General features: G+C 41.0%; 1 protein-coding gene across 4 annotated transcripts in view; it reads left to right on the top strand.

The window, feature by feature from the left end:
- MAP2K6 (mitogen-activated protein kinase kinase 6) overlaps positions 1 to 17,399 on the top strand; it is a 149,741-nt gene that overhangs the window by 114,836 nt on the left and 17,506 nt on the right. For 3 of the 4 annotated variants that reach the window (XM_033181979.1, XM_033181977.1, XM_033181980.1), the window contains exons 10-12: positions 288 to 427; positions 9,971 to 10,016; positions 15,910 to 16,953. In XM_033181979.1, coding sequence (XP_033037870.1) covers positions 288 to 427; positions 9,971 to 10,016; positions 15,910 to 15,987 — 264 coding nt within the window. In that variant the 3' untranslated portion in view covers positions 15,988 to 16,953. Of the gene's footprint in view, positions 1 to 287; positions 428 to 9,970; positions 10,017 to 15,909; positions 16,954 to 17,399 lie in introns of those variants that run through there. The other variant, XM_033181978.1, reaches the window with a different exon arrangement.

The raw sequence follows: 17,399 nt of genomic DNA on the forward strand, positions 1-17,399 counted from the left end.
TTAATACTGTTGGCTTACAGTTTTTATGAAGTGCCACAGTGGGTTTTAGTGAGAGGCCCTGTTTTAGATAGGCTTAAGTGACTTGTCTAGTAAGTAGTATTTAAAAATCCCTAGCACTAGGGATTTGGGGAAAATTGCTAGAGAACAAATTATTAGTTTATTCCCCCCCACCCCTTACACTTGAAGTTTGTCTTGTGTTTCCCTTTGGCTCTCCACGAATGAAACATGGGTGATCCCCGAAAGCAGCCCTGTTGAAACTGTTGTCTCCTGTTTCCTCTCTTCTCCAGATTGAGTTGGCCATCCTTCGATTTCCCTATGATTCGTGGGGAACGCCATTTCAGCAGCTCAAACAGGTGGTAGAGGAACCATCGCCACAACTCCCAGCAGACAAGTTCTCTGCAGAGTTCGTTGACTTTACCTCACAGTGGTAAGAGAGCCTCACCTCCCAAGTGTCACTGTGAAAGAAGATGAGTTCTCATGAGTTTCTTCCATCGGGTTTGTCTCCATCATGCATACGTTCATTCCGAAAGCATTTGTGGAGTGCGCCCTCTCTGCTGGAGAAGCAAAGATGACCTGCCCTCGCTGAGCCCAAAGTCAAGTAGAGAAATCTCCTAAATGAATAATTATAGTATAAAGTGGCAAGTCCAGTGATAGAGATAGGGGCATGGGCGATTTAAGGAACTCGGAGGGAAGACCTCAGGATAGGCTTTTCTGGAGGAGATAAATCCGGAGCTGAGATCGTGAGAGGTGTTTTCCAAGCAAAAGGGAAATGGGAAAGGAAACATATTCCAAACAGAAGGAATATCATTCACAATGTCACAAAAGCAAGAAACTCCTTTATGTGAGCTTCAAGCACTTTGATGTCAATTAGAGCATAAAGAGAAAGCTGATGGGACCCACTAGAGGCCTGGGGATAGGGAGCAGAGGCGAAGAATTGCTTTGGGTGAGAAGATAGTGGGTAGTTTAAGAGTGTTTCTTAGGTCCTCAGAAGTCTTGTAGAACCTTGGTTGCTACTGAATACTTGCTAACTGTGGAGAAACTTGCCCACCATAAGAGACAATGCTGAAGTTCTGGGAAGGGAATCCAAAGAAAGTTGCGGTGGAAAGAGGGAGGGAGCCATACTCATGTGGTAAACTATATGTTCATGAAAACTGCCAGGGCAGTCAAGAAAAGCAACAGAGGGAAAGTATTCTCTAGACGATCAAGTCGTTTCTGTGTGCGTAGAGGTCATGATGCCTGGCATGACTTGATAGTAATGATCATGGCAAGTGATGCTGGAAGCGGGATGCCAGAAATGAAGCACATCCCTGAGCCAGGTTAGTGTATTTGGCCATCCCACAGAAGGAGATGAGAATTAGGAGGAAGGGGACTGGGAGATGGTGGCAGGCCCAGCTGTGATCCTTGGAGGAGGGCCGTTCTGAGTACTCACTGCTGGGGAAGGGTCTGGAGCTCTGAAGGCTGTTTGAGTTACTGAGGAAGCTGAAGGAACATCTTCCTCATGGCTTCATTCCTCGGCCTCCATGCTTTTTAGAAGTGCTGTGAGGTGGAGCACCCATGCCTGTAATCCCAGTACTTTGGGAGACCGAGGCAAGTGGATCACCTGAGATCAGGAGTTCGAGACCAGCCTGGCCAACATGGTGAAAACTTGACTCTACTAAAAATACAAAAGATTAACTGGGCATGGTGGTAGACAGCTGTAATCTTGGGAGGCTGAGGCAGGAGAATCACTTGAACTCAGGAGGTGGAGGTTGTAGTGAGCCGAGATCACGCCACTGCACTCCAGCCTGGGCGACAAGAACAAAACTTCATCTCAAAACAAATAAATAAGAAATAAAAACATAAAGCTGTGAATACAGCATTCATCAGGAAACGTAGAAGAAACATAAAACAAAGCAACTGTCTGTTGCTTGTGAACCTAAGAACTCTTGGACTCTTTGTTAGCCTGGGGCCCCTCCTCATCCCTGGTACTTTTCCCTGATGATGTATTGAGGCTGGTCTGCAGTTGTTTGTTTTTGTTTTTGACTGGATGACTAGAGAGGGGCTGGAGCCTCGAGTGCTAGTACAGTAGTTGTTGGATGCCTCTTAAAATATATATCTTCTAGCTACTTCCTGTCTGTTTTCCTTGAGGGAGTGTGCTGGATGTGGTAGTACCTCTGTCAGGATGGGTTCATGATTTTGCATTCTGGATTCAAAAACTTGTTTTTTGTGGTTGGTTGGTTGGATATTTATTTATTTATTGCCTTATCCTCAAATGTTTAAGGCCACATCAAAAAAAGGGATGAGGGGCTGGACGTGGTGACTCATGGCTGTAATTCCAGCACTTTGGGAGGCCAAGGTGGCAGATCACTTGAGGTCAGGAGTTCGAGACCAGCCTGACCAACATGGTAAAAAGCCATCTCTGCTAAAAATACAAAAATTAGCCAAGTGTGGTGGCACATGCCTGCAGTCCCAGCTACTCAGGAGGTTGATGCAGGAGAATTGCTTGAACCCAGGAGGCAGAGGCTGCAGTGAGCTGAGATTGTGCCACTACACTCCAGCCTGGGTGATAAAAGAGAGACGCCATCTCCAAAAAAAAAAAAACAAAAAAAGGGATGAGGCGTCTTGGGTAGTACAGAACAGTAGTTCTCAAGAGGGGTGGTAATGGGGAATAATCTTATCTAGCTAAGTCTCTTCAAATTATTCTCCCTATTACCTTTCTCCTGCCTGTCCCCTTTTCCCAAGATTCTGGGTACTTTAGGAAATTTTGGTAAGAACGAGGCTGGTGTGAAAAGTTTGAGAAAGCCGAGTCTACCATTGTGAATCACCAGTTTAATCCAATGATTCTCAACTGTGGCTGCTCATTTATAAAACTCTAGTGAGCTTTCAAAATCGCTGCCCCCTAGGACTCATCCTCATAGACTCTGATTTAATTCGTCTGGGGAGGGGCCAAGATACTAATTTTTTAAAAATGTTCTCAAGTCATTTTTATGTACAGCTGCGGTGATAACCCTGGGTTTCGGCATGATCTATGGACCTGCCATCAACTACTTTCTGTTTAGAAGGCTTATTTTCTTCAATTTATTTTAAAAAATCATCCAATTGCTTGATTTTTCTTTCACCAGTGTATTTTTTCTCTTACTTAGAATTTTCTCCAAAGAATCAGAACACTGAAACTTTTTACAGGTGTTTTAAAAATGAACACCTTGAGAAATAAATGTTTTCTAATTGTAATGTGTGCACACATATGTGGAAGTTCCAGATACACATCATTGCTCTTCATATAATGACTGCCCTGTGCCTACTCTCTCCTTTTAACACCCTTAGTGACTTCATGGCCACCTGCTAAGATATCCCCTTCTCTCTCGTTTTCTTTTATTTTAACCCAGCTACCACAGTTCATTAATTAAAAAATTTTGAGCCGTAGACATGTCCCAGCTTTCCTGAAACTGTCAATTCTGTTAATACTGTTTGCTCAGTGTCATTTCATTTCTACTCAAGTAAGTCAGTTTGTCTTATATCTGGGTTTATTAAAAATAGTACCCTGTCTCTACAAAAAATACACAAGGTAGCTGGGTGTGGTGGTGTACACGTGGAGTCCCAGCTACTTGGGAGGCTGAGGTGGGAGGATCACTTGAGCATGGAAGGCTGAGGCTGCAGTGAGCCATAATTGTGCCACTGCACTCCAGTTTGGGTGACAGAGCAAGACCCTGCTAAAATAAGATAAAACTAAAATCAAATAAATAAGATATCATATAAAATAAAATAAAATATGAAAATATCTAGAAACAAAACCCAAATCACTTTACCCTAAAAGTCATTAAAAGATAAATTTTCCTTCGTCAAAGTTTCAGTATTGTCATTCTGGTAGAATGCTATACTTAAGAATATCAATTGTCTAAAATAGTCATTTTGTTGGTATGGGAATTAAGAAATAGAAGGGAATTGTTAATTCTGAATTTTATGAGCATTCTTCCTTATCCTCAAATTGACTTTTTCAGCATGCAAGCTCTCCTGTTCCAGGTCAATAATTTTTTTGCCTGCCACAAACCACCAATATATTTTCTTTGATATCCTTTAAGGACGAACATTATTTGTCAACTGGGTTGAAAAAGTCATCTTATACTCAAAACGATTTTCTTTTAGAGTTTATGACTGTCCTAGAAATTTATGGAAGCAGTTTGATTTTTCATATGTATATTGATATATGGGTACATCATCCATTAGCAATCTAGTGATTTTACTTGTTTGATTATTGAAAGCTTGAGGTTTGATCTGGAGCTTGGTGAAAAGAATGGAAAAGTGATTTTTTTTTTTTTTTTTTTGAGACGGAATCTTGCTCTGTCGCCCAGGCTGGAGTGCGGTGGCCGGATCTCGGCTCACTGCAAGCTCCGCCTCTCAGGTTCACGCCATTCTCCTACCTCAGCCTCCTGAAGAAAAGTGATTGTTAACAGATCTTCTACCTCTTGTTGAACAGAGGGCTATTCCCTGTGCGCATAACTCCCCTTTATCAGCTATTATTTTTCTCATGAATAAAGCTGTATTATTGAGACATATCTTCATTAAAGAACCTTTTTTTTTCTTGTGACCTCCATGTTTTTTATATTTTTATTACTTAGGCTATGGCCCTCCCAGACTTCTCAGAAAGTCCCAACTCTTTGTGCTGAGTGGGGAAGGGAGGCTACGTATTTGGAAAGTGAAATATTTAATCTCAAATTTCAAGATAGATACATCTATGTTTTTATCTCCTACGTCTGTCTTTGGTGTGTAGAAAAAGAACACATTACCCACAGCCTAGGCAACCATCAGAGTATTTGTGAACTTGTGTATGCTACCTAAGCATTTGATGTCACAATGCTATCATACACCTGCACCCAAGGAATCAACTTGGCACGATGCCATCTCCATGTTGCTAGGTACCGTAATTCTGTATCCAGGGAATTGACTTGGCAGCCACTCGTCTGGCCCATCAGTACTGATCAGTGCTTGTTAGTTGACAGTAAATCACATAGTTTGTGGAGTGAAGTAGAAAAGCTCTTACAGGCTATCATCACCGCACCCAAAGTTAGACCTAGAGTCCAGAGTTCCAGTTTTTGCATTTCTTTTGCAGTAACATCTGACAAATGTTTCCTGAAGGAGAAAGAAGAGTTAACCATATGAACACAAAGGAAAAAAGCAAACCCACAATGGTTTCTTACAAACACTTCTTTTCTGTGTTTATTTTGAGATAGGACTACAGAATGAGATTTTCTTCCTCTTTTTCCTATGTATCTCTTTCATATCAGAGGGGTTTTAAGGAGTTCTTGGGTTGTGTTGTGTTGACCATGTCAGCCTTGTTTTGGGATTCATCATAGAGAAGTCTAATAGAGAAGTCTTGCTTTCTAGTCCTGCAGAGGGGTTAACAAACGAGTTCGCAAATGATGAATCTTAGCCGGTTTCATCATAAACTCTTCCTATCGGTTCACAGAAGGAAGTCACTGGAAATCAACTGCCGAGTGCCAAAACAGCTGGACTTCCCTTTGGCTTTCTCTCCAGGCCTATTTAAGAAGCTGTGGGCCCAACTGACCAGTCTGATGGCATGTCGAAGGGTGGTGGAGGCCCACTCAAGCGTCGATATTGTCTGACTCAGAGAAGCTAGTATAAAACATAGTCAAATTCAATCTCCTATTTGTGCAGGAAGGACAGTAAAAAGAGGCACTAGATGTTTATTTAGCTTTTGACAAGTGTACGCCTTGAAAGGCGCAATGTGTTTTTATTCTGTGGATGCACCAAATAGCCCTTCTTGGAAATGATCGGGGGAGATCAAATAGGCAGAAATCCTCTGGTCAGCACAGACTTCAAGCTAGCAATTCTCAAGACAGCATGAGCTGTTTTTTAGTGTCAGCTATGGTCAGAAGCGTGTGTTGTGGCATTTGGAAAAAGAATTAGGGCAGTTAGCTAATTGCACGCTTGAAAATGACAAGCCTCTTGAAAATTCAAAAGTCTGATTCCAGTTCAAAAAGAAATCGGTGTTGCTTTGAACTCCAAAGTTGTTATTGTGTACTGAATTTCAAGTACTTCCTACTAAACATGGAAACTTTACTTTCCCCCCAACCTTATCCTGAGTATTTTGCTATTCTTAGCCCATGTTTTGAAGTAAAAGATGGAAAGAATGGGTTATATCAGTTACATTAATTTAATAAACAGCCTTGCTTTGCTGTGTAAGTATTTTCCATTCATATTCTGAGGTAGTGTTTGGGGCAGATTGTGAACTTTGTAATCAGGGGCCATGAGTCCAGGAATAGCCTGTTGGCCAGTAGTCTTGGAGGTTTCAGGAATCCTTAACACTTTATGATGGATCAACTAGGGTACTTTCCTATATTTTCTTTATACAGAGTTAACAAAAATCTGGACATTTGTTTTTTTTCTTTTTTGATACAGAATCTCACCCTGTTGCCCAGGCTGGAGTGCAGTGGCACAATCTCAGCTCACTGAAACCTCTGCCTCTTGGGTTCAAGTGATTCTTGTGCCTCAGCCTCCCTAGTAACTGGGATTATAGGCACCTGCCCCCATGCCTAGCTAATTTTTGTATTTTTAGTAGAGTCGGGGTTTCACCGTGTTGGCCAGGCTGATCTTGAACTCCTGACCTCAAGTGAGCGCAAGTGATCCACCTGCCTCGCCCTCCCAAAGTGTTGGGGTTACAGGCGTGAGCCACCGCACCTGGCCGAGAAATTTTTATAAGCTGTTCCAGAAGTGAAAAGATAAGATATCCTGACTTAAAATCAGTATTTTAAAAAATACAGTATTTAAAAAAATACAGCATGTAAAAAAATACAGTATTTTTTAAAAATACAGCATTTAAAAAATACAGTATTTTTTAAAATGGAGATATTTAAACTCATCTATTTGTTGGTAAGGTTCTATACCTTACCCCTGTCATGCTTAGCTTCAGAGGGTGAGGCAGAGCTCCCGTCACAAGTGCCAGGTCTCATTTGCTCAAAATGATCCATTTTATCTCTTCTGCTAAATATAAAGTCTGCTAAAGTCCTTTTATCTCTTCTGCTAAATATAAAGTAAAAAATCGGCACATTGTTACATTTGAGAAACAAGCTTTTCTTCCTGACATTGCCTTGGTTTTGTTGTTGGCTGATGAAAGCTAGTAACGGAGTGGGCCTGGGTCCTCAATGAGAATGTTCCAGATGCAATGCAGAGTTTAAGGTCTAAATAGAGACACCAGAATCAACCATTTGAATATTGAGTGTGGATTTAATGTTGTGCTTGTGCTTTTTGTTATTTACTGAGTGTGTTACATTGTTCCAACGATAGAGAAGAATTTCTGGTTTTTGATTTGCTTTGAACAATAGTGGGAAATTCAGGGCTTCTAGCCTGTTTGTTTTTTTTACTAGGGTCTGTGTGCAAGTCAGCAATACTCCTGGGATCACATTGCTTCTTCTGTGTTTCTTTCTAGGTAAACTAGCTCTTGAACTTAGAAAGAAACACTTTGGCTTCCTGGGGCTGAGGGCAGGAGACGGTCGTGGTGAGAATGTGCTTAAAGACAGACAAACCAGCTGGAGATGTTCCTTTTAAGTGAAGGGGAGAGGAAGCAGCAACAAGGAGGGATCACCTGTTACACATAGCACAGCGTTTCTTTATCTCTGCACTACTGACATTTTGGGCTAGATTGTTCTTTGTTGTGGTGGATTGCCCAGTGCATTGTGGGATGTTTAGCAACATCCCTGACCTCTACCTATTAGATGCCAGTAACACCCTGCCACCAGGTGTAACAACCAAAAATGCCTCCTGACGTTTTCCATATATTCCCTGGGGAGCAAAATGACCTCCAGCTGAGAACCACCCATGTGGACTCTCAGCATCTAGGTACCTACAAAACCATCAGTGGGAGTTACACGGACTCATTCATTTCACTCAGCACACATTCCCATATCAATCGGACTTTGCCAGCTGTTAATTCCTCTTTCTAATGCGCTCTTATTTTTATCCTCAGTTGAGATGAAACTTGCTCTCATAGGTTGTCTGGTCACTGAGGTCACTAGGTCCTAGGTCTACCCTCAGTTCCAGGTTGAAACTTCTGTCCTCACATCTACCTGTACCCTGTCTCAGGTTCCCTGGCTTCCACCCACAGCATTGCCTGGAATAAACTGGTAGGCTGATTTTAAGTTGTTTTGGTTCAAAAACTTTCTCTCTCTCTCTCTCTTTTTTTTTCTCTTAATTTTATTTCGTTTTAAACCACAGTTTCTCGAAGTGCCTGAACTACTTCGTTGTCTCATGGTTCTGTACCTTACCCCTGTCATGCTTAGCTTCAGAGGGTGAGGCAGAGCTCGCGCCACACATACTAGATCCCATTTGCTCAAAATGATCCATTAGCTCAAATCCCAGCAACCTAAGAATCAGTTACATTTTGATCCCTCCAATTCCAGGCAAAATTCCTTTCCATTCCAATGCCAGGCAAAGCTCCTTTTCATTCATGGATGATTTTGTGGCCCACTGGGCACAGGAGTCTGTAGGTTGCCTTGCAAATCATAGTTTTCAAAATCATCTTTTTCTCCATTCTGTAACCTGGGATTCCACCTCCAAGTAAACTGTTTTTTTTTTTGTTTGTTTCCTTTCTTTTTTCTTTTTTTTTTCATTTGAAGGCCAGAGTTGGATAAAGGATAGGGATGGGCTGAGGATGGGGTGATGGGTTGGTCTCTTCATCTTACAGTTTTATTACTGTTAAATAATAAGTAACAGCACTTATTGCCTCCGGTATCAAATGTTATTAAATGTCTGTGTCAACAGAGAGCAGAATAACCAGAAGTCACCTGACAATATCACATGACCGGAAAGTATTTCTAAAAGAGTAATTGCTGTCACTGAGTGTGCTTTCTCTTTTATCAGCTGTCCTAAGCAGGTCTTATTACCTTTGTCATAAACAAGTAGTATTACCTTAGAAATGTTATGGGGGGCTGGGCACAGTGGCTCACACCTGTAATCCCAGCACTTTGGAAGGCTGAGGCACATGGATCACTTGAGCCTAAGAGTTCAAGACCAGCCTGGGCAACATGGTGAAACCCTGCCTCTACAAAAAATACAAAAAATTAGCCAGGCATGGTGGCACATGCCTGTAATCCCAGCTACTCAGGTGGCTGAGGCAGGAAGATCACCTGAGCCTAGGGAGGTGGAGGCTGCAGTGAGCCAACATTGTATGCTCCTGCACTCCAGCCTGGGCAACAGAGCCAGCACCTGTCTCAAGGAAAAGAAAATAAATATTAGGGGTTTATTGCTTCTATCTCAGGCAGGTTTGGTGAGGACTATATAAAAGCAAATTATATATTCATGGGAAACAGAAGCAAAAAGAACCAGGTACCTGACAGTGAAGAGATAACAAATGGCGATGTAAGAAACACCTGCTAATTTCTTTGTCTGTGGAAATGGCATTAAAAGCTGCATTGAGGAACGTAGATATTTTTGAAATATAATGGCTTTATTTTATTTTATTTTTTTTTGAGATGGAGTCCTGCTCTGTCGCCCGGGCTGGAGTGCAGTGGCCTGATCTCAGCTCACTGCAAGCTCCGCCTCCCGGGTTTACGCCATTCTCCTGCCTCAGCCTCCCGAGTAGCTGGGACTACAGGCGCCCGCCACCTCACCCGGCTAGTTTTTTGTATTTTTAGTAGAGACGGGGTTTCACCGTGTTAGCCAGGATGGAATATAATGGCTTTAGATCAGAAAAATTAGTCTGTATGTCATTGGTAAAGTATCAAAAGGAAAGTGTGTGCACGCGCGCGCACACACACACACACACACACACACAACTGTTTTTCCCATTAAGGTACAACCAGGGTGATTTAAAACATAATACATAAGGGTTACAGAAGAGGAAAGTCAAGATAGGAGGCTGTGTTTTCAATACACTTTTAAAGCTGATTATGTTTAGTGTTCTACAGGTTCTGAAATCCTTGTCTAATGAAAATACATAAGGCTTCTAGATTTTAATGATTTTTTTTTTTTCTTTAAGCTTAAAGAAGAATTCCAAAGAACGGCCTACATACCCAGAGCTAATGGTGAGTATTGTTGGAAATGTAAACATGAGTATACTAATAGCTATAAAAGGCAAAGTCACTAAGACCTAAATTATCATCACATCACCATGTTGGAAGAGTTGGTTGAACTCTTTGAACTCCAGGAAAGAGAGTTAAAAGAGTTCATCCTACATCCTTCTTAAACATAGGTTGGAACCTGTCACTATTCTTAGCAATTTTTTTTCAGGCTGATAAACCTGTCATGATACAGAGCAAATTATGTGTATACAATTTATATTTTTGAATTTAAAAGCTACGAGAAGCCACATATTACTATGATAAAATTAAGGAAAGTGTGATGTAAGAGATTTCAATAATGAGAAAAACTTAAATGCTATTTGACTGATCAATTTTTGATAAAATGTCTGGCCTAAATTGGATGAACAACTTTTTGGTGGGTAGCTAGGGAGGGGAAAAAAATGTTTGCTTTTTGTTTTCACTTTGGTGGAAAAAAGTAAGACAAAGCATTATTAGTTTTTTTTTTTTTTTTTTTTTTTTTTTGGAGACGGAGTCTTGCTCTGTCGCCCAGGCTGGAGTGCAGTGGCCGGATCTTGGCTCAGTGCAAGCTCCACCTCCCGGGTTAACGCCATTCTCCTGCCTCAGCCTCCCCAGTAGCTGGGACTACAGGCGCCCGCCACCTGCCCGGCTAGTTTTTTTGTATTTTTTAGTAGAGACGGGGTTTCACTGTGTTAGCCAGGATGGTCTCAATCTCCTGACCTCGTGATCCGCCCGTCTCGGCCTCCCAAAGTGCTGGGATTACAGGCTTGAGCCACCGCGCCCGGCCAGCATTATTAGTTTGAATTGTACTCCCTCAGCATTCACAATTTATCACTTGCTATATCCATGAAAAGCAAGAGTGAAAGTAAGATCTTAGCATTGTTGTATTAAAATAACTTCTCTTAAATTGTGGTAACTATAGGCAGGGCACAGTGGTTGCTCATGCCTGTAATCCCAGCACTCTGGGAGGCCGAGGTGGGCAGATTGCTTGAACCCAGGAGTTGGAGACCAACCTGGGCAACATGACGAAACCCCACCTCTGCAGAAAGTACAAAAAATTAGCCAGGCATGGTGGCATTTGCCTGTAGCCCCAGCTACTCAGGAGGCCGAGGTGGCAGGATCACTTGAGCCCAGGAAATTAAGGCTGCAGTGAGCCGTGTTTGTGCCACTGAATTCCAGCCTGGGTGATAGAGTGAGACCCCGTCTCAAAGAAAACAAACAAACAAACAAAATTCGGTAACTACAATTCTAAGCTAATTACTAATGATTCTAAGCTAAATACAAATGGCAAGGACCTAAACTTGGCAATGCTTTGCTTTATCTAAGTATATGTTGAATGAAGGAGAAACACATTTTTGGAGGGGAAGAAATACATAAAATTCAGACTATTTGCTAATCTGTGTTAACTCTTTCCTAGATTTGCTTCAATTATCAAGGTTTTCATTTTAGTGGGGGAAAGAAGAGTCACATTCATGCACAGTTTCAAAAGCAATAAAACACTGACACCCTTTCTTACTGGAACACATCATCAGGCATTCAATGCTTGCTCTCTTACTGGAATTCATCAGGCATTAAATGCTTGCTCCTCTGCTATCCCAGCCACAAACCCTGCTGTCTTCAAGACCAACTCAGGGCATGTCTTAGAAGCACGGATTCCTAATGTCAAATGCTGTGGTGAGGTGGCTTAGATATGAGGAAGCACAGCTTGGAAATGTCGAGTCAGGAAGAATTATAGAAAGTTGATCAGGAAGATGCATGATAGCTACAGCCAGTCACATAGGTTTTCAGTTCTGTTGCCTAAGCTTTGATTGAAGATTGAACCATTTTGCAACTGGATGAACTGGAGATGAGGCCATCTCCTTGGGCCTCCATTGGGTCCGTTAAAAGGCAGCCCCCTGGTGCTCAGCACTCGACTAGTTTTATTCAACTAAAACTCACAGTTAAAGAAGGAAATATGAGTAATGTTTGAGAAAATCCTAGCATACTACATGTTTAAGTTGAATATTTTCTTCCTGATTATTTTTTGATAGCCAGTCAAAGGCTTTTTCAGTTCTGTCTACTCTTTTTACATATGCTTATGCACCTGCTAGGGCATTTTTGAATTAATTTCACATAAAATACAGTAGATATAAAGTTATTCTTGTAGGGTACTATGGAGCCTGTAATCCTATTTTATTTATTTATTTATATTTTATTTTTTATTTTTTAAAGATGGAGTCTCATTATGTTGCCCAGGCTGGTCTCGAATTCCTGGGCTCAAACGATCCTCCTGCCTGGGCCCCCCAAGTAGCTGGGACTACAAGTGTGCACCTGTATTCCTATTCTAAAGTTACCTTGTTTTGTAACTAATTTCAGACAAGAAGAACATTTTCTATATATTTCTGGCTATTTAAAATACAGAACTTTTTTTTCCTTCTTCCAAGTGGTTTCTGATCAGAAATTTCACTGAAACATGCTTGAGAAAAAGAATGATTAATATACATGGGCAGCTGAAGTCGAATTCTACATTTGCAATATGTTCTAATCCTGTGATATCTTATGGCCTACATATATATTAATGTTATAAAACCATGTTGGTTCCCATTTTCTTCTTACAGCATTCGTCTTTGTGGTTCTGGAAATGGACTTGCCTTTTACGGCTCTAACTATTCCCTGCTTTCCTGTGGAATTGAGGTTTTCAAATGGAAAATCTGAGTCCAAACTCCCTGACTTTAGCATTGGGAAAACACTTGCTGAGAGGCAATTGTTTAGATTTAAGGAGTTGGTGAGGAAGTATGAAGGAAAAAAAGAATCCTTTTTCCAGGTGAAGGACATTTTAATTAAGGCCTTAACCTAGACATGTTCCTCTTATAGAAATCCCAAATGTTTCTCTCCCTAACACGGATTGAAGGGTGTGTATTCTTTAAGATCATCTCATTTGCTTGTTTTCTCAAATGTCACTGGGGTGTATGACTCAGTAGAATTTATTCTTCTAAAGTAGGTAGCAGCCAGCTTTTTCTGTAAAGGACTAAATAGTAAGTATTTTAGTCTTTGTGGGCCATACAGTTGCTGTTTACAATGGCTCAATTCAGTATTGCAATGTGGAAGCAGCCATAGCCAATGTGTTAAAAAAAAAAAAAAAAAAAAAAGGGTGTGTGTGTGGCTGTGTTCCAATAAAACTTTATTTAAAAAACAGGAAGTGGGCTAAATTTGGCCTCTGGGTCACAGGTAGCTGATCCCTGTCCTAGATGATAATCATGAGAAATGATAACCAGTTCATTCAAGTGATTGCCCAATGAAATAATTATGTTCTCCAATTATCTTAGGAAGTTCTAGATTGAATTGTATGTTAAACAAAGATGCCTGAACCCATTCAAAACGATAGTCTTAAGGGATGAGGTGCTGTGCATGGGACAGGGAGACCTGCTGGTGACCGTAGCTTATCTGTCTATTCCTTACAGTATGTTCATGGATCTCCATGTTTTCTTCAGGCACATCAGTGAGCCTAAATGGTGTGAAGTCCTCCCTTCTTGTCTCCCTGACTTCTCTTTTGGAAATCCAGCCTGGGACTATAGTCTGAGTATTATTCATGCTCCCTCATTTGCCCATTTCCTGGTTGCTGCCCCTGCTAATCTTAATTCATTGCTTATAGAAGGGACTGGGTTCCCTCTTAACCTTTTGCAGCCTCAAAATCCACACAAGAAGGCAAGTCACACTTTCTATTTGACATCCCTGCCCGTTTTCCCCTCCCCCTGGCCTTCTGGCTGTCATAGCATTTTCTCAGCCTGGGAATAAATGGAAAGATGCCTAGGGATTTTCTTTTTTTTTTAATTAAAGACTTCAAGTCGAGTTATTTAATTCATTTGCAGACTCAGGCTACATCCACTGAACTAATAGCCACTAGCAGAACAAAAGGCAAGGTGGGGCTGGCAGGTGTTGGAAGCAGTCACAAAGATAATCTGAGGTTTGGGCTATCCTGTTTTGATAGTAAAAAACTTTTAAGGACGTTAAAAGATTTCCAAATGTCCAGAGGATGTGGGAAAGCTAGTAAGTATGATGGTAGAGCCCTTAGTAAGTGTGCTGTGTATATGATTACTAATCAGAAGTATGGCTGCTATTTAGTTTTTGAGGGAGCTCGGGAGGAAGGACCTGGCATCCAGAGCTTCAGTTGATTTCATGAGTGTAAGGATCCGAGCCAGCACCCAACCTGTGTCCTCAGATGGGCAAAGGGAGAAAATCACTTTTCCATTTTCTGAGTCATGATACTTAATCGTGACCAGCTATCTTCTTTGGGGTTTTTATTTCTTTGTTCCTTTCCCATTTGCATTGTTTCCTAGAATTTCCATGGATGTGAACTCAGTTTTCCACAGAGCCGACTCATCCAACCCTCCGCTGTCAGGTTTAAAACAAATATAATTAGAAAACCTACAGCTGGGCAACATAAAGGTTGTAAACTAAATTCCCTAAAGTCAGGGGAAACTGAGTCACTTATGTGTCTGGATGTAAAAATGCTTACATTTAGCTACTCAACTGGTCATTGAAAATAGTACGACCAGGCAATCAAGGAAGTGAGCATGGGAGGTGAGACACGTGGGACTAAGTTCTGCCTGTAGGAATTATCCTTTTTGGTTAGGTTTGGTTGGTTCTATTTCCGCTGGGTTTGGCTGGTTCTGTTTCCACTGTAAGAACTGTGGCTCATGACCTGATATATCTTTCTAAGTAGAGGTGGCAGGTTCCACTGTGAGAGTTGGCCACTTATTGTAACAAAATTGAGCAATTTGGGGAGAATTGTTCTAGGGCAGAGAAAATGGCTTCCTGTTCAGAATTGTTTTGAAATGCATGACCTCTTGAATCACACACCATGCCTGTTCCCTTAGCAAAGCACAAGACTTGTTATATTTTTATAATTTACTTGATCTGAGCTGTGTGGATAGAGACTCTTCTTTTACCTTTTCAATCCTCAATCTCCGAGTTCAATTTTCTCTGCATATAACTAGAGTTTGGCAGTCTACATTATTTTTCAGATGGATCAACTCTTCATCAGGAGAGACATAAGTATAACTCGTGGCTTGGCAAATGGCATTAACTGTTTCAGTCTAAACCAATTCTCCAATGTCAAAGGCAAGGGCTACCTTCCTTGTACATTTACGGTTCAACAAAATTGACTTCTCATTCATTTATCTTTTTCCTGAGAAATAAAAGTGCATACACTTGGCCCGGCATAGTGGCACATGCCTGTAATCCCAGCACTTTGGGAGGCCGAGGCAGGTAGATCACAAGATCAGGAGATCAAGACCATCCTGGCTAACACAGTGAAACCCTGTCTCTACTAAAAGTACAAAAAATTAGCCAGGCATGGTGGCAAGCAACTATAGTCCCAGCTACTCGGGAGGCTGAGGCAGGAGAATCACTTGAACCCGGGAGGCGGAGTTTGCAGTGAGCCAGGATCGCACCACTGCACTCCAGCCTGGGCGACAGAGCGAGACTTCATCTAAAAAAAAAAAAAAAAAGTGCACACACCTATGAATTGTCTTATTATCTTACTACTATGTTAGCCTAAAATGACCTTGTGGGGCCCAGGGCTATTTGTAAATCAGAGTTTGGGTTGTTTTTTTGTCAATCTTTGTATGTTGCCGTAGATGAAACTTAAAAAAAAAAAAAAAAGAATATAGTGGAAACCTGGAGATATCAGGATGGCAAGAGTGACAACTAAGAGATATCTTTAAAATGTTTGCATCACTAGGTGTGTGCTTGATTTTGGAAAGGGTAGGAAGAGCCCAGCCTAGCTCTAATAGGGTTACTTAATCCCTGTACCAAGCGGATCTATTCATTTGCTAATCTCATATATTGTTTGTCAGTGAGAAATACTAATGCCATGTTTTTTCTTTTTCTTTTCCAGCAACATCCATTTTTCACTCTACATGAATCCAAAGGAACAGATGTGGCATCTTTTGTAAAACTGATTCTTGGAGACTAAAAAGCAATGGACTTAATCGGTTGACCCTACTGTGGATTGGTGGGTTTTGGGGTGAAGCAAGTTCACTACAGCATCAATAGAAAGTCATCTTTGAGATAATGGAACCCTGCCTTTCAGAGGGTTTTCTCTCCCAATTTTCTTTTTATTCTCCCTCTTGAGGGGGCCTTGGGATCTATAGTATAGAATGAACTGTCTAGATGGATGAATTATGATAAAGGCTTAGGACTTAAAAAGGTGATTAAATATTTAATGATGTGTCATATGAGTCCTCAAGCTTCTCAGACTTCTCTTATTCTTTACAAAATGAATGCATTAGCCCTGACAAAAAGGTGCTACAGTAGTGATGAAATTATAAGTAGATTTGTAGTTCGTCCCATTTATTATTTTAATATTTATGTTTAAGTGCTTGCTTGAAAAGATTCCATTTTATACAAGAAGGGAGATTCAAAAAAAAAAAAAGACAAGGTTGGGTTGGCAATATTTATAGGGCTTTTATTTTTTAAGTTCAATTGTGTCTGTGATCCAGAAGAAATTATTTAATATGCATCTTTGAGAATATTATAAAAATATCAAAAAGGAGCTCTTCTTGTGAAATGTCTGTTCCAGCTGTTGTGACTGCTGCCATTTTTGCAAACATCTGCCCAATCCTGGGTGATCACCACATCTTTTAGGGGAAGTGGCAAGATGCTGTGGTCATACTCTTTTCCCCAACTTTGGAAAACGTAAAAATCACTCATATCACAGCTCAAAGAGTAAAACATTTGGTTCTCCTGACACTTGGGGTATAGTATTAGTGGAAAGTGATTCGTAATATGATTTTATATCCACCTACCTGTTCATCTACCTGGGTGTGTGTTTCTCTGTATATTTGGCAATTCGCAAGTCCTGCCAAACGGTTTCCATGAGCATCTCTGTTTGGTAAGGAGGACATTTGTCAGTTTTGAGGGGGAGATGTGTTAAACTACAGAAAAAAAATGGTGCCTTCTTCTGCGTTTGTCCCTCCTGCCATGTGTAAGTTCTAAGGATTGCCTTTGCAGTTAATGCACTCTTTGGCTGTGTTTGTTTGTTTTCTTGTTCAGTGAAGCAGCCTTACTATTCATAGAAGGGCTAGAATAGGAGAGTAATTCTTTGATAAGATGAGGAAATAATGGGAAAGGTTGAATTAATTCCTAGGCATGGACTACCAGACGACCACAAGTTGAGTTGAGGCCACATCTTTCTTCAGCAGTGTGCAATAGCTGACTCCTCTATAGGAGATGAGCTTCTTCATGAGCTCCTAGCAGGTTGACTAAGCAACAGAAGTTCTTTCTCATGGCTAAATATACCCATAGGTTCTCTGGTTTGTAGCTCTAGGTTTCTTGATGATCAAGGAGTGAAGTAATTGACAGGGAAAATATAGACCTATGATGAAT

This window comes from Trachypithecus francoisi, unplaced genomic scaffold, assembly GCF_009764315.1.
Source record: "Trachypithecus francoisi isolate TF-2019V2 unplaced genomic scaffold, Tfra_2.0 Lachesis_group20, whole genome shotgun sequence".
NCBI classification, from domain to species: domain Eukaryota; kingdom Metazoa; phylum Chordata; class Mammalia; order Primates; family Cercopithecidae; genus Trachypithecus; species Trachypithecus francoisi.